Raw genomic sequence first — 23,107 nt, 5'->3', positions numbered from 1 at the left:
AAAATATCTTCAGGATAAAAAGAGATTTAATTTATGATTCTATTAAACTGATAAATATTATATATTTAATAATATATGTTAATTATAGATATATATTTAGAATTTAATAAAAAATGAATGCAAGCCAGTGAGAATTCCTAACCTGACGGTGTATCTCTCTAATATTCTGAAGGTTTTGCTGTCAATGCTTTAATGTAAGCTTCTTTATTTAAAAAAAAAAAAAAGCTTATGTGTCACGTGAGGTGATGACGTCAAGTTCAGAGTGTAAAAATTAAAAAGAAGTCTCATTAATATACAGAACTCATTTATTCATATCAAAATTTCGGTATACAATTAGATATTCCAACTCTCAAAGTAAAATATATCCCGAATTCTACCCGTGCATTCAATCAGTATATTCAAAAGATATTTATTACAATACAAAAATACTGTACAGATCCATTTTTAAAAATCATTTTTACCTTTTTACCAAATCTCATCGCTCCAAACAGTTCGCTAGAAATTGCACAGAAATGACAAATATTTATAATCCTGCTTTGTTGTTAAAAATAGAAATTCTTCGGAAAAAATAGACCTCTTCTCTGTGCGCGTTCTCTGAAAGAGCGTTATGGAAGATCGCGAAGTTTCGACGGCGTCAGTCAGTTTCTTGGCAATTAAAAAAAATAAATAAGGCGCCTAAAAAAAAACAAACAAAAAAAAAACACACTCGACTTTTAATTTTCACAGAAATTATATTGCATCAGTTTGAGACATATCCCTGATATCGGCGAGGAAAAAAAAAAACCTGCTAACGGCGAATAAAACGAGAGCATACAGTCAAGGATGTCACGTGCGCAACACTTGGCTGTGCTATACGTTTTATTTGTTATTAGCAAAAGTTAGCAATTTTGGTTAAGGGGAAAAAGCATTTAAAGCAAGTTTCCCAGAAAAACAAAACAAAACAAAAAAAACCTGACCCAAGAACAGCAGTCCTAATCGTCTACGTCTCCCTGGTCTTTATTTTTAATCTCTAATGGCGCTCTATTTAAATTCTAATGCATTCCAAACGCTGCGTTAATATTTCGTATACCCTGTGTAGTGCACATACGCAAAGACAAAGAAGGATCCTAATTTAAAAACACACCTAAACTTAAATTATACGACCCTATAAATCGGGGAAGGGAAGATTGAAAAGAAAACCGAGTTAACAGCAGTTGAACTTTAGCAGCGAATAACATGCTACACTGCCATGTTTGTGTGAATGTGGCGAGGGCCACATTCACACTGGGAAAAGGAAAAAGAAATGAACGGAGAAAAGAAAAGAACGTGAAGCTAAAAATCTTTTTAAAACTCTCTCCAAGTTGAGAACAAAGTCATTTTATGTGTAATTATATATATATATATTCAGCATGGACAGAGTACTGGCTTTTTTCCCCTCACAGACACACATCAAGCATTTGTTGTTTTCTACTGAGTTTTAACCTCAGCTACAGCTTATAAATATAAGTAAATATGACTTATTTGCCGTAGGTGTGTGACTTGTGTACTTCGTCTCCATCTACGAAAACAAAACCACACTGAAGAGAAAACCCTGGGGCTTCACAGATATTGTGTGAACTAGTTAACGCTTTTAGAAAGATGCCCCGGAGTCATTTTGAACAGCATTTAAATAGAGTCATGACATAAAAACACCATTTTACATGTTGGAGATGCTTGAGGTGTGTGTGTGTGTGAAGCCGTCAGACAAACCCTTAAGTAAGTCCTTAGATGTGTTTAGATGAATAATTCGTAAAAAAAAAAAAAAAAAGACCTATTGTATTCTGTGTGTGAAGCAAAGGTTAGAGGAATCCAAAGTGATGCTGGTGTCTTTAAAAACATTACACGTTTCTCTGTAAACCTGCTAACTGCAGACTCCTAAGATTACTCCAGAGTAATATGTACTAATATAAAAAGCTTCATTTGTACTCACTGCATCGATAATGCGTCTGAGGGCATTGAAGTGTCTAAGGGCATTTTGTGATCAATCATAAACGTATTAAACTTTTATGGGGAAAAAACAAAACAAAACAAAAAACATCTGTTTATGAATGTGTGTGTCATTCGGATGAATTTGTATGTAGCCCAAAGTAAAAAGGTTGGAGCGTCTCGGTGTACGGAGTAATAATTCAGAGCTCCTTTTATACGTCTGTAAAATATCCGAGCCGCTTTTTACTGCGTTGCTCCGCCATTCCATAGGTGGTTAAATAACCATACAAACAGCATCAATAAAACTTGTCAGTCTTGTGTTATTCTTCGAGTCCAAGAGTTTCTATGTCTTATACTGTATAAAGCGATTGAACAACTGCCCTTAGACTTCCATACGAAGTCAGGCTGAGAAATACAGGTTTGCAGTGAGTACAGTGAGGCTGTAAAAGTTTATACGATTCAAATGTGTTTAGTTTGAAAAGTCTGGAGTCATCCTTTAATGTAATGTAAAAAAAAATTGAAGTTTTAGTACAATCAGATAAAAAGAGGAAGTTTGTGTGTCTAAATATTGCTTGCTAAAAGTTAATAAAGTGAGAGGTGCAGCTTTCATATCAGTGACAGGCGTTGAAGTAACTCTACATATTTATGAACAAAAGATTTTGGTCATGCAAGAAGAAAAAAAGAAGAAAAACAAACAAACAAACAAACAAAAAAAACATTGTGCTATGGAACTCAGAAGCAGCAGCAAGTGGCGGAAAGTTCACAAACTCGCGGGTGCAAACGAAAGCGACGCACGCACTTGTTCCCGCAGCTGCTCCTGAAGGGATAACTACAGCCTTTACAGTCTCCTACTCATGATGCCTTTGCACCAGCCTGAGAGAGTAGCCCCTGCCTCTCACATCCTGCTTTGGGCAATGAAAAGGCAGAAGGTTCAAGTTTTGTTTTCTTTGTGGAAAAAAGAAAAGAAAATAATAATAAATCATTCCCTCAATTAACCTGAGAGCAGAAGAGAACATAGAGAGAAATATAGAGGGAGATGGATGGAAGGATGGAATGCAAGAAAAAAAAAAGAGAGAAGAAAACATACAAACAGTAGTTTCAGTCTATATTCATTGCCGCACCCAGACCATCGTGATCATCAGGAGGTGCGAGGGTTGGGTGCTGGATCTTGTCTTGGCGCTGGTAGATCAAAACGTAGGCAGCGTTGGTCTGAAAGCAGAAACACGGACAGATTGATTTAGGTGGTTATTATTATTACTTTATGTTTTCTTTAATGAATGTTACAAAGCTCTGACTGACACTGGAGACTCCTTTAAAAAAAAATCAAATCAAAATAAACGATTTGTCCCAGAAAACCATCTCAGTGATTACAACCATTTTTGTTCATTTATTTGGAGCATCTACCTCCCTGTTCCCTGTGTAAGCTACGACAACAAAAATATTAAAGGATTAGATGGGGATCATTTAATCAAGCAGGATTTCTCTTGCATTATGCACGTAAAATTGAACGGGAATTCAGATATTAACAAAAAGGTAAATAGAGATGCGAACAGGACTGACGGGAAGTCATTCTTACCACTATTTGTTTTTCTTTTGCGGAGGTCACAGCATGGTCGTCAAAATGATACCACTGGCCGTTGTCCTTGTTCCGGGCGAAGCTGGTATCTGCATGGAAGGAGTGAATGATGGGTCATTGGCACATCGGTAAAAAACTCAGTAAAGATTTTCCATTAAGCACCAGTTCAATAAAATATTTGTGTATAAGTAATGTATAGGTTGGGGAGGATGTGAGAGAGAGAGAGAGAGAGAGAGAGAGAGAGAGAGAGAGAGAGGAGTGAGATAGAGGAGGGAGACAGCAAGATTGAGAGAGAGGGGGAGAGAGAGTGAGATTGAGAGAGAGGTGGAAGAGAGAGGGGGGAGAAAGGGAGAGAGCGAGATTGAGAGAGAGGGGGAGAGCGAGATTGAGAGAGAGGGAGAGAGAGAGCGAGAGGGGGAGAGAGAGAGATTAAGAGAAAGTGACACATACAGTGTCCGTCTCTGAGCCCGCCGTAGTGGTTAGACACAGCGATGAGGTCGTATATGCTGGGAGGCTCCGAATCGCTCCCCGTCTCCCTCAAGAGGCAGTCGGAGAAGTCCAGGCTTCTGCAAAAAATAACCAGATCCGAGGCAAAGGCGGATTTAATTTTCGATAATTCAACACACGAGTCATTTTCAAGCTCGGGGATCCCCTGTGGGCTTAAGTAAGAGTTGTGGAAACTGCTAGTCAGCTTTGCATGTTGTAATTTGACTAACGAATGTGTAAACATAAGAAATGTACGGAACTGACTTTCTGTTTATTCGAGAAGAGTCAGTAACATAACACGTTTAATTGAATTGTGAACTAAAAGCACGCAGTCAGAACCGACCGGAGAGGGAAGTCGACGATGATGTCCAGCTTCTCACGGGAGTACTTTGTGTAAGAGAAGCGCTTCAGGTGGATGATGAGGACCTCAGGAAGAGACCACAGATCCAGCTTCTTGGTGGCGAGCTGTTCCGTCTTACAAGTCGGGCAGAACCTAAAGAGCGACGGTGCACCAAGACAACACTTATCACTCTGACAACATCGGTGCACCAGTTTCAGTACATAATATAATTTATATCATAATAATACTATATAATATTATAGTACATAATAATGTTTATTTAAATTTTGCTAAACGTTTTAGTGATGTAGTCTGTGGTTCGGCTACGAGGTCAACAAACGAGCTGCTCTATTCAGCCAACTTATAGAAGAAATACAGCCAGGTACGGCTACTTCTCAACTAAACAGCTCACTACAGGCATCTGAAGCCAATTCTTCAAGGCTTAATCACACAAACCAGCGCTAGCGAGTGATGAGTAATGCGGACAGTGTGCAAAAACTACAGCCGGCGATCAGCCAGAGATGTTTATCGGTAACAGACAGGCGACACACAGCGGTGTCAGATCCTACAATACCTTCCTAGTATGTAATTAACATAGTTGGTGTGCTTCACCTTCTTTGGCGGGTCAGTGTGTAACTGTATACCATAATGCACCTGAAATGGTTAGACAGTAAAAGTTACGCTACTGTACACGAGTTCACAGAACATGTTCTAAAAACAAAAAAGACCTTCAGATGGATGGAGCCCCTTGAAATATAATACGAGACGTTTAAAACAGCTTCTTATATATAACAGGTGTTTTCCAGCATTTCCAATGTTTCGTAATCGCCGTGGATTACTTTCCTATAACGGTTCGTCCCATCGTGTTACACCTTACGTATCTGCTCAGGCACTGAAGTAGTATAAAAACCTATGAGCTTGAGTTTAGTGACATTTCTCTTGCTTATATTTTAAGTGTTAAGTTTGTTACCAGGGATTTTCCTTCTCGAGTGTCTCCACATTGGTGAAGAGTTCGATACATGACCGCAGATGCACTGTGGTCTGCTGCTGTGGGACAGCCATGCTATTGTCCTTTACATATTTCTGCACAGAAACAAACAAAAAAAAAAAACAGCAGTAGAAACATTTCTCCTGAAAACAGCTGCACAGGCAGACAGAGTCAAAGTACCTTTAAGTAATGAAGGTTCGGTACTGGAATGTTGTAAAGTTATTGTACTGTACACAAAGCTTCACAAACCTCTGCTTCTATGTCGTCGTAATATTTCTTTTTCATGTCAGGGTCCCAGTCAATGGCCACATACAGCTGATCTGTGAAGTGATGAACAAGGAAAGATTATAACATTACAGTCTTAAAGTATTTAACAGGATCTCTCTCTCTCTCTCGTTCTAGTGAAATTGATTACTAACGTTTCTTAATGAGCAAAAAATACAAATAGCTCCTCAAGGTGAAAAATCCTGAAAATGACTCACTGCTGCAGGAAAGTGCGCTGTTTCCGTCCGCGATGCCTCGATCTGTGCCGTTGGAGTTCACAGCCTGTATGGTGAAGAGTGGCTTCTTTCTGTTCTCAGCACAACGTCGGCTACTCGTCACCCCCTTTTTCGCCTGAGTAACCGTTTGACTACACTCTTCGTCATTTTCTTCCTCATCCTCGACATTCACAGACGTCTCTGCTGCAGTCGCCTGCTCCCCGTCTCCTGCATCTTGGAAGCTGTTGTCCGTGCTACCGGATGCTGATGGGACCTCCTCTGTGCTGCTGCCCTGGTCAGCTTCGCTGTTCATCTCCTCCTCCTCCTCCACTTTCTCCTCCCCTTTGCTGCTGGGACTCGCTTCTGATTGAGCGCTGCTCTGCTGGGAAGGCTCCTCTGTCTTCGATCTGTCTTGCCCTGCCTCTTCAGACTCTTCCTCAGCCTCATCTGTGTGGAAATGAAGAAAACAAATATAAAATGTAAATAAGGATTATTAACATCAGTACTGCCATTACTCTCCAAATCTCTAGAAAATATAAGAACATTTAATTTACCGCCGCTCGGTCCATTGGTCTGATTTTTGTATCTCTCATCTTCTTCGTCATTCTCTTCGCTACTGTTTTCTTCTTCCTCTTCCTCCTCCACTTCCTCTGTCGGGTCTGGCTGACGCACATATCGCCTAAAGGGACATCGGCCTATTTTAGCGTTTGAGCGCTTTACAACTGTACTGTCAGCATTAAGAAGTTGCTTAACAGGAAGGAGCGATACACAAAAATGTGTTTGTTTTTTTTTTGTTTTGTTTTTTTACGATGGTCATGTTGCTGTTTTTGCTGTGGCTTTATCTAAAGATGTACTTCAGTCTTCAGTCTGCTAAAAAAGATTCAGGTTCTATGGTTCCTCCTGTCATCTGAGAGAGTTTCTCCTCGTCACCTCTGACTTCTTTATCAGAAATCCACCTTCTTTAATGTCATTATTATTATTATTAAAAAGCTCTTGTACTGATGGCTGAACTTAGACAGTGAGGCGATGTAGTGATCGTCTCTGCTAGGGAGCTGGATTTAAAATAGCCGAAGGAAATGCAAACGAATAAACAATATCTTTACACTCCAAGGCTGTCTGTCAAAAAGAAATTTCAGAGTAAATTCTACATTAATTGGATGCATCTGGTTAATGTATATATGATAAGTCTGAGACCAAAAGTAAAATAACCACAGAACTGGACTCTCAGATCATGCTGGAGCAGAGATACTCACTGTAGGCGCTGGAGAAACAGCTGGTAAAGGGCATCTCTGGTGCACTGTGCACGAGGCAGAGCCAGCATCAGCGGGTGGCCGAACAGTGACGTGCTGTAGCTGTTTCCCCCTGAGCCGTAGTCTCTGTAGTTGGAGCGTTCGCGCATGTACACGGCCAGCAGCACCTCCTCCTCCTCCTCATCCGGATCTACAGTGCTGCTGTCTAGCTCGTACCTACACGAACACGCCGCACACAGCAGATCGAATACACGTACACTGGGAACTTACTGAAACAACCAGACAGAATTCCTGCCTGACTTTTATTCCTTAACAAATCTACTCAATAAATTCATCACTGCCATACACACAGTTATTACTAGGTTTACCCACAATCCAAACTTTTATATAAAATTTGTCGAGGCGTACGCATATAACGTTGTGCCAATTGGGTGTTCCCTCTCCTGTTCTGTCTGCGCTGTCTCTTCTGTGATGTCTATGCTGCAGAGATTTGGTTATTTTATAATATAAGAATGTGATAGCTGAAGAGGAAAAAGGGATATTCTCAAATGAGCTCAAATAAGCAATTACGGAGACATGGAGCCCTGACAGAGCTGAAACTTACTCTGACTACTTATAAATTGTGCAGATTTTAAGTGTGTGTGTGCAAACAGATAAACCCATGCTTACAAAAAGATGTCATCTCTGTCCTGTATAAGGCTGAGAGACTCGTTGTTTTGATAGATCCTGTAGAAGCGATGGTTAAATACATCTGCCACTACCATCTGATAAAGTAGAGAGGACAAAAATGGCATTGACATATGAACACCAAAAAAAACTTCTTAGTTGAGGCAGAAGTGAAAATAGGTTTCAGAAGAATAACAACAGCTGAAGCTCAGACTCTTCTGAGGGAACGTGGGACACAAACACATTGGCACGCAGTGACATTTACGATGTTAGAATCCTTTATGTGCTGGACGTCCCTGTGATTTCATTCCTTGTTATTGCTTATATACCGAAAACATGATTCTAAGATGTTACAAGAAAACAGTTGTACTCTGTCCCTCACCTTCTCCGCTGGGATATTGGTGGCTTGAGACAGAGCGATACATAAATCCATTACTCGGCCAGTTTTGGGAACGACCACTCTGTACTGCAAACAGACAGACAGATAGAGAGAGAAACAGACAGACAGAAAATGGGGGGAGAGAGTAAGAGAGAGATAGCAGGAGAAAAGAGAGATGGAGAGAGGGGGCAGAGAGTGAGACAGAAAGAGAAATAGAAGGATGGAGAAGAGAAGGAGGGTAGACAGTAAATGAGAGGAATAGAGAAGAAATAGATACAGATAGTTGAACAGAATAGAGCAGAAGGTGAGATAGTAAGGCAGAGATTAAGAAACGTGTGTGTGTGTGTGTGTGTGTGTGTGAGTGTGAATGAATGGGTGAATGAGTGAGAGAGATAGAGACAGGGAGAGGGAGAGAGAGAGTGAGAGTGTAAATGAATGGGTGAATGAATGAATGAGAGAGAGAGAGAGAGAGAGAGAGAGAGAGACAGACATTTTGATTAAAATTTTATAAAAACAAGAGTCTTTTGCCAGGTCAGGTCTAAAGTAGCAAATGCAGCCTATAAATGCACTCCACACTGCCCTCTGGTCGACTACCACTTTTATTTGTAATTTTCACAACAATTCAGGCAACTAGTATATCCATCAATGCTAATTTTTCAGACATGCCTAACTCAGCTTACTAATAACATTTAAAACTGCCTGAAATATGAACATAAAATAGCTAAGAACATTCACCACAGGGTGAATGTACCTGTTCAATGTATTCTGTTCAACTGTACCTGCACAGGTTTGGCCAGAGGGTCGAGGGAAACAAAGAACACCTCCATGACCCTCTCCTTGCTGACAGGCAGGGGAACAGTCAAGTAACAGAAAGGGTCAAAGGTCTCAGACACCTTTCCACACTCAGGGCAGACCAGTGTGGATTTTAAGAGCCCGTGAAACGTGTCCACGATCACGGAGTCATTCCGTAGCCTGTGGACACACCACGCCCTGTCTGCCATTTCCTGTACAGAAGAGAGGGAGACAGATGCACTGATGTTGATCATAATATTGGTTACAGCAAAAATTATTAGCTTTACAAATGACAAATGGCCCCTTAATCAGCCACACAGGTACGTGGTGTGTGTGTGTGTGTGTGTGTGTGTGTGTGTGTGTGTGTGTGTGTGTGTGTGTGTGTGTGAAACGTCATGTGAACTGTTGCACGTGTGTATGTGCGTGTGTTAAGTCAGGACCTGGTCTGGTCTGCCATCTGCGTCCTTGACCTCAACATACTCTTTTTTCTTGATGCGGTTCAGATCCTCGTGCAGGCCATCCAGCAGGAAGGACAGAAGCTCCTGGGCGTCATGCTGCTGGTAACCCAGGAATTGGGGTGCAAAATGGCCCAACTTAGCCTCCACACGCACACACACACACACACACACACACACACACACACACACACACACACACACAGAGAGAGAGCGGTGTTATGTTAGGGCCGTATATACCAATACACTGCTATGGAAAATATTTTCTTCAGGTTATTGTTACAGGTTACTGTAATAAAGTCATCGTATTCCAAGCATATCGCGTTCTCAGAATCTTTTAACTATACGCCTATAAAGTTGCCAGTTTATTAGGTTATCTAAAAGTTAAATATACACACACTGCTTTCATTGAAGCATTTGTTCTCATAGACTCAGCAACAAAGTTAAAAAACATTTCTAGTTGGATATCTTTATTTATGTATGATCTTTCCTTACTTTAAAACCACGTGGCACAATGAAAGAGTGCTTCCCCGACCAAATCTGCTTGAGGACGTCGGCGTAGGCCTCAGCGATCTCTCCCTTCATGCCCAGAGGGTTAGTGAAGTTCAGCTCCTCCAGGTACAAATTCCTCAGGAAGTACTCGGTCAGCGGAGGTGTGTTGCTCAAACACTGACATCATAGAACAAAACAGCAGAAAAACATGTTGTTATTGTGTGTGACAACAGAACCAATCAAAATTGTTGTGCGTGTCCATTAATTGTATAAACCACAGTTTATTCCTATGCTTAGTAGAAGATTCAACACAAACATTCAAAAATACAGTGATTACTGTGAAAAGGAATTGAGAAGACATTATGAATCAAAATCTGTTCATATGTATGGTGTATTTATATCATCATCAATATTAATTATGTTTATCAAAGACGGTCACAAACCTGCAGAGCAGAGTTCATGAAGCAGGTGTTGCCCAGATTACTGAGACCGCACAGTCCAGGTTGCCCTTGAAACGTGTCCTGCTCATCCATGGAGTTCCTCCTTAAACCACACCAACAAATATTAAAGGAATAGTTTACAGACAATAATAAGTGAGAATAATATCACAAATGACCTTTTTCTTTTAATTATAAAGATTGGAAGAAGCTACAGAACTAACTGAAGGATTTCAGCTGACTCTATCGGTGTCACAGGTAACTAAGGATACAGTGTAAAGAGGTATTAAGAACCGATTATTGGTGGTGATGTTTTTATGGAACGTAGAATAGTGAAAATAGTTTGCAGTCTGATTTCACACTTGCAAATGAAGCGTATTCCACGGTTTGGGGCTGAGTGCTGGTTAACTCACGTGATGTTTGGGCTAGAGCTGGGCCATGTGCCGTCTGCATACCTCAGCTCCATGATCACTGTCTGCAGAATAAGTAGAGCATGTTATAACACACACTCATTCACACACACTCATTCACACACACACTCATTCACACACACACTCATCTGCGTTTCCTAGATGTCCACATCGCTAGATGGACAAACCCATCACCATTCATTTTATTTGAAAAACTCTACTCATTGCTTCAGGTAAGGTAAAGACATCTCCAGCCTTTCAACACATTATAGTGCACTGTATGGCCAACTAAAAAAAACATCTATCAGTTGCTGTTGAGTTTCTAGATTCTTCTAGCTGAAGCTAAGGAGATATTACCATGCCCGTGCACAGACAGGCATCCAGCACAGTCATGTGAAGGTTTCGAAGCCTCTCACAGTTATCAGAGCTTTTCATCCACAGCCGTGGTTCAGCATCCTCCGCTACAGCAAACTCCTTCTGTATCACCTTCTGAATGCTGACTGTCCACACACACACACACACACACACACACACACGAATCACCCTTAATTGTTCCCAGAAGACAACAAACATACATTATATACATACACGCTTCTGAAAGATTCTTCTAGCTGTTCATCCACACTCTGCTCTGACTCCATTGAATTAAAACACTAATTCAACAATAATTTTTAACTGATTACCCTGATGACCGATGACCGTGTCCGAGATCTAAGTGGCTGCAATCGGACCCAACTCGGTACCTCCTTTGTATAAAAACCCCATTACTCACGTATGGTGTCGGCTCGGCTGAACCGGGCTGATACCAGGTTTTCCCTGTCGCTGTGCAGACACAGGAAGATTTCCACAGGATAGATCTCAACTTTGAGTACACTGGGAAGATCGATGACCTGTGTAGAAAAACAAAATGAGGTTCAGAGTTCAAAAATTAAACCAATGAAAGAAATCAGGATAAAAAATGTGGGAAGATTGAAAACTGGGAGCAGTTAGGCATCAAGAGCAAAAATCAATGCGTAAAATCAATCTCATGGAATTAATGTGTGACTGTATTAATGTAGTGTTAGGAATAAAACAGTTGTGTATGAACAGTTTTTTTTTTTCAAATAACCGCATGCCCCCAAGTGTTTAATTGCTACCACAGGAGTTACATTTTTTAAGTTAAGTTTAAAGTTATCAGCAAAATAGAAGAAGACGACGTCACTTTGCATCACAATATATTCAAAGCAAACTACCAGCACTGTAAACAAATTTTTGTTTCATTTTTACTTTGCATCTTACCTTCCTTTCAAGAGCAGGCTGGTCATCCGCCATACCGTACCAGGACAGCAGCTTACGCCAGGCTTCGGAAGGCACCAGGATGAAGTCCTCACTCTCTACCAGCCCCAGTTTCAGCCGGTACGAGTCCAAATCTGCACAACACACATACGGAACATAACAAAATAAGAGGTCAGGTCAAAGAGCATTTATAAAAATATAAATGCTCTTTGCTTACAAAAGCTCCAAAATCCATAAGGACGTTCGTATTTGTTTGTGAATATACTGACATGAGTCCCGAGTTTATGGCTTTATGGCTATTTTTTAGATCGATAGATTGATAGATAGATAGATGGATGGATGGATGGATGGATGGAGAGAGAGAGAGAGAGAGAGAGAGAGAGAGAGAGAGAGAGAAGCCAAAGTGAAAGACACAAAGAGAAAGAGAAAAATAGAGAGAAGGCAGAGGGGAGATCAGTGTGACAAACAAGCTGTGGTACAAACTTACAGTAACCTGCAACAACGTGCAGATGAACTACATTTCGACTATTTCATCCAGTGTTTGCAAAACAATATAATTATTTTATATAGATAAAAGTTAAGGTGGAAATGTTCGCACTACACTGCATGTACTCGTTCACATGTATGTACTGTAGATGTGCTGAAATACATCTGTCTCAGGTCAGTATTAAGTATTAGACCTACTGTACGTGTGTCGGCACTTCTGGTTAAACAGCCTTTTGTCAGTCCCTCACACCCCCTGATTTAAGGCTTACCATCAAACAGCTCGGTGTTATCGATCTTCCCGGGAAACAACAGGGAGTTCTGATCGCCACTCTTCACGTACTCGCTCCACAAACCGAACCATCTTCTGCTCACCAGATACCTGCACAACAGAGTGACGGTCACAAGAATACTCTACGATATTCACATCCAGGACAAAATACACAAAGGTTACAGTCGATCCTGTCAGTGTAATGGATTTGTTTTGAAAATACTTTAACTTTACTCATCAGAATTCCTGATTATTACTGATTTTAAGACTTTTGTTATACATCTATCATGTTTTATACTATCCGATTTTTTTTTCTCGTTTATCTTTTGTACCGTCGACCCATAAATCTTCGGTGATCAAAGGAAAGATTTTAGAAATTAAGCTGTGAACTGGTTTAAATCAACCTTAAGGAATGGGTGGTTAATAATTTAATAAAGTACCAAGTTTCCACCTGATAGGAAAAGAAAAGCCTCGGTAACTTGAACTGCTTTTGGATGATGAAACAACTTAAACCATGGTGCTGCTGAACTCTCGAATCTGATTGGTTAGAAGATATTAAATCATTTTCTTCTAACAGCAGCCGTGTCATGTGACAGCAGTTTAAATGTCTGGTGTATAATAACACAATACATTAAAACTAAATATTATTATTGTTAATAATAATAATGATAAAATCTATATTAAAAAAAAGTCAGGAGATAAATAAATAAAACAATCACTGATCATATGTTAAACACTTTGAGGAATGATTTTCCTGTTCTTTGAAAAGTCTTATACTTTCTGTTTTGGTAACATGATGAGCTACATTTTTTATCTTATTAACTTCACGAAGAAAAGGAGAGGCTGGTGAGGAAACGATACAAGTTTACAGTCATTAGAATGGAACTGATAACTGAAAGGAACTCGTTCTGCAGCCGTTCTACAGCAATTTTATGTAACTATAAACTTTATTAAATGTTAATCCACTTAACTAACACCTTTGTTTTAGTGAGGTTTGAAGAAAAAAAAAAGGAGGTTTCTGGTTCTGGAAAATTGTAGTGCAAAAATCTGTGCAATATTCTTCCAAAAAACCTAAACATAAAACAGTTCTTATTGCATAGCTTGGCTTCAGGGTTGCCAGATTGAGTATCCACAAATATGTTTACTGTGATTCCATCTGGAAGAAAACATCTTTAAATGGATGTACTGAATACAGGTCAGGATTTGGGTGTTTTTAGAGATGCATCTTTTACATAGATTTGTTTCGTCTGGAAACTACAAAAGATCTTCACACGCACACGATTAATTGATCGATCAATGCTGACATTGTGCTTCTTCCTGTTGAGTACATGTAATGCTGTAGAAACGGGTGTTGCTTTCTAGGCGATGACTAATTCTGTTCTTACTGAAACTTTTTAATCAATCTGGCAACAATCTTGGTGCTTGGGACGAACGAAAAAACGAAACTAATACGAGAACCACGTCAGACAGATGGCACACCTTGGTCTGAAACTCAAAAGTGAAACTTTGTGGGAAAACCTGCTGTGCTGCTGTTAGCAGTCTCGAGAAGTCCATTACAACCTGGTCAGCTATAGAGCAATTCTCCTTCCACACACTACGACACACACTACGACTTGTTTAAAACCATGCACTGCTGAGTAAACCCATACATCAGGATGTTTACTACAGAAGGTATTGGATAGAAGGTCTAGCAGAATACAGTTAAGCTTATGTTGTGCACTTCTATAAAGCTTGGGAAAATATATGAAACTGAAAAGTAATAATATTGTACATATATGGTCTACTTCAGTGGTCCTTCAAACTTAGATGGACCTCCTCAGTATGAATTTATGTCATGAACAAGTTTTAATTCATTTATTTGGGGGGGGGATAACCTATCACAGGCATTACACATAGGTTCAGAAGTGACTTTGGTGCTTGTACAAGTATAAATATAAGAAGTTTGGAAATCAGAAATTTGGATTCAGCACTGTAACGAAAAATAAACGTATTAATAAGTCAGTAAATAAAGCATGGTTACTATGAGGGTCACTTTGGTCTACTACAGCACTTTAAAGTGCACTTCTATAGAGATTAGCAAAACATTTGGGACTAAACCCATGACTGGAATAAAGTCAAACAGGAATTTAAAAAAAAAGAACGTTAAACGGCAGGAATTTTAAACCTAAATACGTTACAGATTTAAAATCATAACCGAAATAACGTCGTGTTCATTCAAAAGTCAGGCGTTTTTGACCACTTTTTTTTCTTCACGAAAATGACACTGACGTGAATATTAAAGCTTTCTCAAGCGAGCAGGAAGTTCGGTTTATATCGTTACTGAAAACCTTTGACAGAACCAAAGCACGGTTGTTGTTAGCATGCGAGCTAAACCTACTCGTCGGTAACATTCACGCTTATTTTTAAACAGTATATTTCACAGGAAAATAAAACTTCTATATTAAAATCAATAAAGCAATGGATAGGTGTTAAGCTGCGAGCATGTTATGTCTATTAAAGCGTACTAAAGTACCGTACTAAAAGTATATCGAACTACACACACACAGTACTCCTGAGGCGATAAGTCTTAGCCTTACCAACAGTCCCCGAGTCGGAGCTCCTGGTTCTGGACTAAACTCTCAATCTCTCGCTGCTGTGTTTCTAACCCAGGAGGCTCTGTGACCACCAGGGTGCTACTGGCAGCCATAACCATAAGTCATAAATATCCGAACAAGAGATAACTGAATAGAGCCAACAGCCGCATAGACACAGCAGAGTAGTATATGCCGGAAGTAGGAAGTGCATCTGAATGACGACTTCCTCATTGTTCGGACGGGGGACACAAAGTGGGCGTGTCTATCGTTTTATTGTTTGTTAGGGGATCAAGCACTTGATGCTGTTTCTTATAATAATAATAATAATAATAATAATAATAATAATAATAATAATAATAATAATAATAATAATGTTAGAAAACATGACGTATCAGTATAAAAATTTTAACCTGATACGCCAAATTCTGTATTTATATTACAGAATGTACAAGATATCATTATCATCAGACTTTCATATCATTGTCATCATATCATCAGATTTTTACAATCTGAATGTAAAAAAATATAATTTTTAAATTTTTGTAGAAATTGGTTTGTTGGATAAATTAAGTTTATCATTTTAAAATATACTTACTAATGAACATGAACAATGTGAATTATTTACAGTATTAGAACCACTTTTATTTACTATTTTCCCACTACCATACTTTTCGAGGTACTAGTCAAAGTTGACAGACTTAGGTAAACATTGTACAAAGTACAAATGACACAAAAGGGAAAATGGCAAAACTGTAAGTTTAGTGCTTTGGGAGTTTATACTAAGGCTTTTCTGTATGCAAACAGTCAGGGGACACATGGAAAAGACTAAACATGGACTTACACATGCAAAAACACTACCTAAGGACCCAGCTTGTCAGTCATGACCGTTTTGACCTTTTAGTGTCTGGAAATACAAACACAAAAGGTTTAATGTTGTTTTTTTCTGCTCCAGAATTTTCCCTTTATAATAATAAGGAATGTCCTGATCATCACAGTGGTGCACAAGTTTTGCAGTGGACCGAACCATTGTGAAGCACATTTAGGGGTCTTAACATGATAAATAAAAGGGTAGAATTCATCCCACAAAATATTACAAGTCAAATATTAAACGTGAATGTTACATATAAAAGGTAAAACTACAAATAATTGTTAAACGTAATTTTTTTTTAAATAAAAACCTAAAGGGAGGAATTTAATGTTGTGTTACAATTGTCTCCACCCTCTTTGAATGTGCGTCAGTGGGGTTGCCAGATTCACGCCAAACACACACACAAACACACACACACACACACACAGACAGTCTCACACACACACACACACGGACACACAAACACACACAGACAGTCACACACACAGACACACAAACACACACACAAACACACACATGCAGAGCAGGAAAAACACCAGGTGACTACTAGTATTACTACTATTTCATTATCTATTTAAAAAAATTTTTTTTTTTAATTTATAGCTTGTATCAGACAGCAGGTGGCGCAGTTGTAAAACTTTATAGACTTCTCATTCGGTTTTAAGCGTTAGATCCTAACATCTTTTCAAGGTATTTTTGGATTTACAGTCAAATCCACAGCCACGGACACAGGAGCTAAAAAGTCCATTAATAATAACATCAAATAGTCACATTAGCTCTCCAGATGCAACTATTAACCCCTATTTACCCACACTGCCTAGTGCCTAATTCTGTTGTGTATTGTGTGTCTGAAATATACAGGCCTCATGCAGAACGGTACTCTGTGTGTGTGTGTGTGTGTGTGTGTGTGTGTGTGTGTGTGTGTGTGTGTGTGTGTGTGTATGTGTGTGTGTGTGTGTATTCTGATTGGCCAGAAGGTGTTTATATTTTTAACAGCATCGCTGACAATAATTCTGAATTCCAGGCAAATTCACATCAATGCACTTGTTTTAATACATTAGTGTTTTTGTGATAATCTACGCAGGGAATTGTAGTGTAGATTCTCCACAGTAATAAAAATCTAACAAAAAGCAAAAAGGTATTTAAATGCTGAGATGTTTATTACATTTATTATTGAGTCTCCAGTATCACCGATTTGTAACAGTAATATTTCAAACACGAAGTGTAGGACGGGGCGACCTCCAACACTCAAAAGCACCCTACAGAGACAGACGGGGCAAACCTCATTCCAGGCTCCGTTCCAAGCCCTGTAACATGCTCCGGCTGATGAAGTGGCCTCCCAAGCCAGGTTCCAAGTGCTGTTCCCTGCCAAGGCTGGCATGGTGACCTCATAAGCCAGATTCCGAACCTAAATCCAGGCTCTGTTTCACATCGAGGCAGATTTGACAACCTCCCAAGCCAGCTTACAAGCCGTGTTTTAGGCCCTGTTCCGGGCCAAGCTCTCTGCTGAGGCTGATGTGGTGGCCTCCCAGAGCCAGTTGTAAGCCATACTTCCTGCAGAAGCCGAAGTGGTGACCCTGTCTTAAGCCAAGCAGCACACCGAGGTCCAAATGGCAGCCTCCTAGATCCTTTTGCAAGCCATGTCCATTTCACATGATCATCTTCCAAACCCTGATCCAGTCCCAGGCTATTCTCTGCCTCAACCTGCAATGTGAATCCATGCCCGCATGTGTACTGTTCAAGTTCCACTTTGTTCTCTGTTTATTGCCATGTAGTGTTTTGATCACTGTCTTGTTTTTGGTTGTTCACCAACTGTGTTGTGATTATTCTCAAATGATTAATTATGGTATTCACACCCTCATGTATCATGTTTTCAATGCAAAGTATCAGCGACGTTTAGCCATCGCCTTAGCTAAAGACATTGCCATCAATTTGTTTTATGCCTTTGGACTTTTTGCGTTGTATTTAATGGCATCTGATTCTCCTGCGCTTCCACCTGCCTCTGTGCCAGATCCCTGCCTCGTGACAATTACAGATTTTAATATAAAACCTTAGCTATTTTAAAGATTACATTGTACTCTCAGTGCAAATTAACCTTTAGTTTTATGCGTACAAAAATATCAAAATATTCAAAAGTCTATTTTCCAAACACACAATTTTTATTCCTGGAGGTTTGATAGGACACCTGAACATCTTATTATGTGTTGTTTGTTGTATAAATCTTTTGCAATATCTGATATTGTTTTGTCATTTCACCCACCCTTAATGCTACATGTAGGTATAAAATATGCTATGTTATTTTAGTAAGTTTATTTAGAAGTACTGGTGTTGCCAAATTACTAGTATAAGAGGAACAAATGCCTTGGGTTAGGGTTAGGGTTAGGGTTAGGGCTAACCCTAACCCAAACCATAGGGTTGATCAAGAAATCAAGAAACGTCTGTGGTTTTTCAGTAGATATTAACACATCTGTGGTTGTTCAGTAGATATTAACACGTCGGTGGTTGTTCAGTAGATATTTAAACGTCTGTGGTTGTTTAGTAGATATTTAAACGTCTGTGGTTGTTCAGTAGATATTAACATGTCTGTGGTTGTTCAGTAGATATTTAAACGTCTGTGGTTGTTCAGTAGATATCAAAATGTCTGTGGTTGTTCAGTAGATATTTAAACGTCTGTGGTTGTTCAGTAGATATTAACACATGTGGTTGTTCAGTAGAAATTAACACATCTGTGGTTGTTCAGTAGATATTAACATGTCTGTGGTTGTTCAGTAGATATTTAAACGTCTGTGGTTGTTCAGTAGATATTAACACGTCTGTTGTTGTTCAGTAGATATTAACACGTCTGTGGTTGTTCAGTAGATATTAACATGTCTGTGGTTGTTCAGTAGATATTTAAACGTCTGTGGTTGTTCAGTAGATATTAACACATATGTGGTTGTTCAGTAGATATTAACACATATGTGGTTGTTCAGTAGATATTAACACATCTGTGGTTGTTCAGTAGATATTAACACGTCTGTGGTTGTTCAGTAGATATTAACACATATGTGGTTGTTCAGTAGATATTAACATGTCTGTGGTTGTTCAGTAGATATTAACACATCTGTGGTTGTTCAGTAGATATTAACACGTCTGTGGTTGTTCAGTAGATATTTAAACGTCTGTGGTTGTTCAGTAGATATTAACATGTCTGTGGTTGTTCAGTAGATATTAACACATCTGTGGTTGTTCAGTAGATATTAACACGTCTGTGGTTGTTCAGTAGATATTTAAACGTCTGCGGTTGTTCAGTAGATATTAACACATATGTGGTTGTTCAGTAGATATTAACACGTCTGTGGTTGTTCAGTAGATATTAACACGTCGGTGGTTGTTCAGTAGATATTAACACGTCTGTGGTTGTTCAGTAGATATTAACACGTCTGTGGTTGTTCAGTAGATATTAACACGTCTGTGGTTGTTCAGTAGATATTAACACGTCTGTGGTTGTTCAGTAGATATTAACACGTCTGTGGTTGTTCAGTAGATATTAACACGTCTGTGGTTGTTCAGTAGATATTAACACATATGTGGTTGTTCAGTAGATATTAACACGTCTGTGGTTGTTCAGTAGATATTAACACGTCTGTGGTTGTTCAGTAGATATTAACACGTCTGTGGTTGTTCAGTAGATATTAACACGTCTGTGGTTGTTCAGTAGATATTAACACGTCTGTGGTTGTTCAGTAGATATTAACACGTCTGTGGTTGTTCAGTAGATATTAACACGTCGGTGGTTGTTCAGTAGATATTAACACGTCTGTGGTTGTTCAGTAGATATTAACACGTCTGTGGTTGTTCAGTAGATATTAACACGTCTGTGGTTGTTCAGTAGATATTAACACGTCTGTGGTTGTTCAGTAGATATTAACACGTCTGTGGTTGTTCAGTAGATATTAACACGTCTGTGGTTGTTCAGTAGATATTAACACGTCTGTGGTTGTTCAGTAGATATTAACACGTCTGTGGTTGTTCAGTAGATATTAACACGTCTGTGGTTGTTCAGTAGATATTAACACGTCTGTGGTTGTTCAGTAGATATTAACACGTCTGTGGTTGTTCAGTAGATATTAACACGTCTGTGGTTGTTCAGTAGATATTAACACGTCTGTGGTTGTTCAGTAGATATTAACACGTCTGTGGTTGTTCAGTAGATATTAACACGTCTGTGGTTGTTCAGTAGATATTAACACGTCTGTGGTTGTTCAGTAGATATTAACACGTCTGTGGTTGTTCAGTAGATATTAACACGTCTGTGGTTGTTCAGTAGATATTAACACGTCTGTGGTTGTTCAGTAGATATTAACACGTCTGTGGTTGTTCAGTAGATATTAACACGTCTGTGGTTGTTCAGTAGATATTAACACGTCTGTGGTTGTTCAGTAGATATTAACACGTCTGTGGTTGTTCAGTAGATATTAACACGTCTGTGGTTGTTCAGTAGATATTAACACGTCTGTGGTTGTTCAGTAGATATTAACACGTCTGTGGTTGTTCAGTAGATATTAACACGTCTGTGGTTGTTCAGTAGATATTAACACGTCTGTGGTTGTTCAGTAGATATTAACACGTCTGTGGTTGTTCAGTAGATATTAACACGTCTGTGGTTGTTCAGTAGATATTAACACGTCTGTGGTTGTTCAGTAGATATTAACACGTCTGTGGTTGTTCAGTAGATATTAACACGTCTGTGGTTGTTCAGTAGATATTAACACGTCTGTGGTTGTTCAGTAGATATTAACACGTCTGTGGTTGTTCAGTAGATATTAACACGTCTGTGGTTGTTCAGTAGATATTAACACGTCTGTGGTTGTTCAGTAGATATTAACACGTCTGTCGTTGTTCAGTAGATATTCACTTGTCTGTGGTTGTTCAGTAGATATTAACACGTCTGTGGTTGTTCAGTAGATATTTAAACGTCTGTGGTTGTTCAGTAGATATTAACACATATGTGGTTGTTCAGTAGATATTAACACATATGTGGTTGTTCAGTAGATATTAACATGTCTGTGGTTGTTCAGTAGATATTTAAACGTCTGTGGTTGTTCAGTAGATATTAAAACGTCTGTGGTTGTTCAGTAGATATTTAAACATCTGTGGTTGTTCAGTAGATATTTAAACGTCTGTGGTTGTTCAGTAGATATTAACATGTCTGTGGTTGTTCAGTAGATATTAAAACATCTGTGGTTGTTCAGTAGATATTTAAACGTCTGTGGTTGTTCAGTAGATATTAACACATATGGTTGTTCAGTAGATATTAACACATGTGGTTGTTCAGTAGATATTAACATGTCTGTGGTTGTTCAGTAGATATTAACACGTCTGTGGTTGTTCAGTAGATATTAACACGTCTGTGGTTGTTCAGTAGATATTTAAACGTCTGTGGTTGTTCAGTAGATATTAACACGTCTGTGGTTGTTCAGTAGATATTAACACATATGTGGTTGTTCAGTAGATATTAACATGTCTGTGGTTGTTCAGTAGATATTAACACATCTGTGGTTGTTCAGTAGATATTAACACGTCTGTGGTTGTTCAGTAGATATTTAAACGTCTGCGGTTGTTCAGTAGATATTAACACATATGTGGTTGTTCAGTAGATATTAACACGTCTGTGGTTGTTCAGTAGATATTAACACGTCGGTGGTTGTTCAGTAGATATTAACACATCTGTGGTTGTTCAGTAGATATTAACACGTCTGTGGTTGTTCAGTAGATATTAACACGTCTGTGGTTGTTCAGTAGATATTAACACGTCTGTGGTTGTTCAGTAGATATTAACACGTCTGTGGTTGTTCAGTAGATATTAACACGTCTGTGGTTGTTCAGTAGATGTTAACACGTCTGTGGTTGTTCAGTAGATATTCACATGTCTGTGGTTGTTCAGTAGATATTAACACGTCTGTGGTTGTTCAGTAGATATTCAGTTGTCTGTGGTTGTTCAGTAGATATTAACAGGTCTGTGGTTGTTCAGTAGATATTAACACGTCTGTGGTTGTTCAGTAGATATTAACACGTCTGTGGTTGTTCAGTAGATATTAACACGTCTGTGGTTGTTCAGTAGATATTCACATGTCTATGGTTGTTTAGTAGATATTAACACGTTTGTGGTTGTTCAGTAGATATTCACTTGTCTGTGGTTGTTCAGTAGATATTAACACGTCTGTGGTTGTTCAGTAGATATTTAAACGTCTGTGGTTGTTCAGTAGATATTAACACATATGTGGTTGTTCAGTAGATATTAACACATGTGTGGTTGTTCAGTAGATATTAACATGTCTGTGGTTGTTCAGTAGATATTAACATGTCTGTGGTTGTTCAGTAGATATTAACACGTCTGTGGTTGTTCAGTAGATATTAACACGTCTGTGGTTGTTCAGTAGATATTAACACGTCTGTGGTTGTTCAGTAGATATTAACACGTCTGTGGTTGTTCAGTAGATATTCACATGTCTGTGGTTGTTCAGTAGATATTCACTTGTCTGTGGTTGTTCAGTAGATATTCACATGTCTATGGTTGTTCAGTAGATATTCACATGTCTGTGGTTGTTCAGTAGATATTCACTTGTCTGTGGTTGTTCAGTAGATATTAACACGTCTGTGGTTGTTCAGTAGATATTAACACGTCTGTGGTTGTTCAGTAGATATTCACATGTCTATGGTTGTTCAGTAGATATTAACACATATGTGGTTGTTCAGTAGATATTAACACGTCTGTGGTTGTTCAGTAGATATTAACACGTCTGTGGTTGTTCAGTAGATATTAACACGTCTGTGGTTGTTCAGTAGATATTCACATGTCTGTGGTTGTTTAGTAGATATTAACACGTCTGTGGTTGTTCAGTAGATATTCACTTGTCTGTGGTTGTTCAGTAGATATTCACTTGTCTGTGGTTGTTCAGTA

At 38.9% G+C, this 23,107-nt stretch overlaps 1 protein-coding gene across 5 annotated transcripts; it reads right to left on the bottom strand.

Moving 5' to 3' along the window:
• Window positions 1-287: 287 nt before the first annotated feature.
• On the bottom strand, window positions 288-15,509 carry usp11 (ubiquitin specific peptidase 11). 5 transcript variants are annotated; one of them, XM_047823057.1, is made up of 23 exons: window positions 15,300-15,509; window positions 12,725-12,834; window positions 11,973-12,103; window positions 11,467-11,584; window positions 11,052-11,194; window positions 10,698-10,759; window positions 10,291-10,390; window positions 9,851-10,024; window positions 9,341-9,499; window positions 8,888-9,112; window positions 8,112-8,195; window positions 7,733-7,827; window positions 7,472-7,543; window positions 7,067-7,279; window positions 6,368-6,492; window positions 5,817-6,260; window positions 5,584-5,654; window positions 5,317-5,429; window positions 4,350-4,499; window positions 3,971-4,086; window positions 3,521-3,609; window positions 3,032-3,153; window positions 288-2,849 (listed from the first exon to the last, which is right to left on the bottom strand). In XM_047823057.1, exons 1-22 carry the CDS (start codon window positions 15,413-15,415, stop codon window positions 3,043-3,045), a joined length of 3,021 nt encoding a protein of 1,006 aa, XP_047679013.1. In that variant the 5' UTR covers window positions 15,416-15,509; the 3' UTR covers window positions 288-2,849; window positions 3,032-3,042. The 5 variants fall into 5 exon arrangements, with proteins under 5 accessions (XP_047679013.1, XP_047679012.1, XP_047679011.1 ...); XM_047823056.1 differs by having other exon boundaries at window positions 288-2,846; XM_047823055.1 differs by having other exon boundaries at window positions 288-3,153.
• Window positions 15,510-23,107: the final 7,598 nt, after the last annotated feature.

The sequence above is a fragment of the Tachysurus fulvidraco genome, chromosome 14 (genome assembly GCF_022655615.1).
Source record: "Tachysurus fulvidraco isolate hzauxx_2018 chromosome 14, HZAU_PFXX_2.0, whole genome shotgun sequence".
Lineage (NCBI taxonomy): Eukaryota > Metazoa > Chordata > Actinopteri > Siluriformes > Bagridae > Tachysurus > Tachysurus fulvidraco.
This window is presented reverse-complemented; position numbering and strand designations above follow the sequence as displayed.

What these genes read in the sequence shown, in the direction of transcription:
- usp11 (XM_047823055.1), bottom strand. Translation starts at nt 15,415, where the DNA reads ATGGTTATGGCTGCCAGTAGCACCCTGGTGGTCACAGAGCCTCCTGGG. An exon ending in AGCTCTAGCCCAAACATCAC is followed by an intron (nt 10,391 to 10,697) that starts GTGAGTTAACCA and finishes GTGTGGTTTAAG; the next exon opens with GAGGAACTCCATGGATGAGC. An exon ending in TCATGAACTCTGCTCTGCAG is followed by an intron (nt 10,025 to 10,290) that starts GTTTGTGACCGT and finishes CTATGATGTCAG; the next exon opens with TGTTTGAGCAACACACCTCC.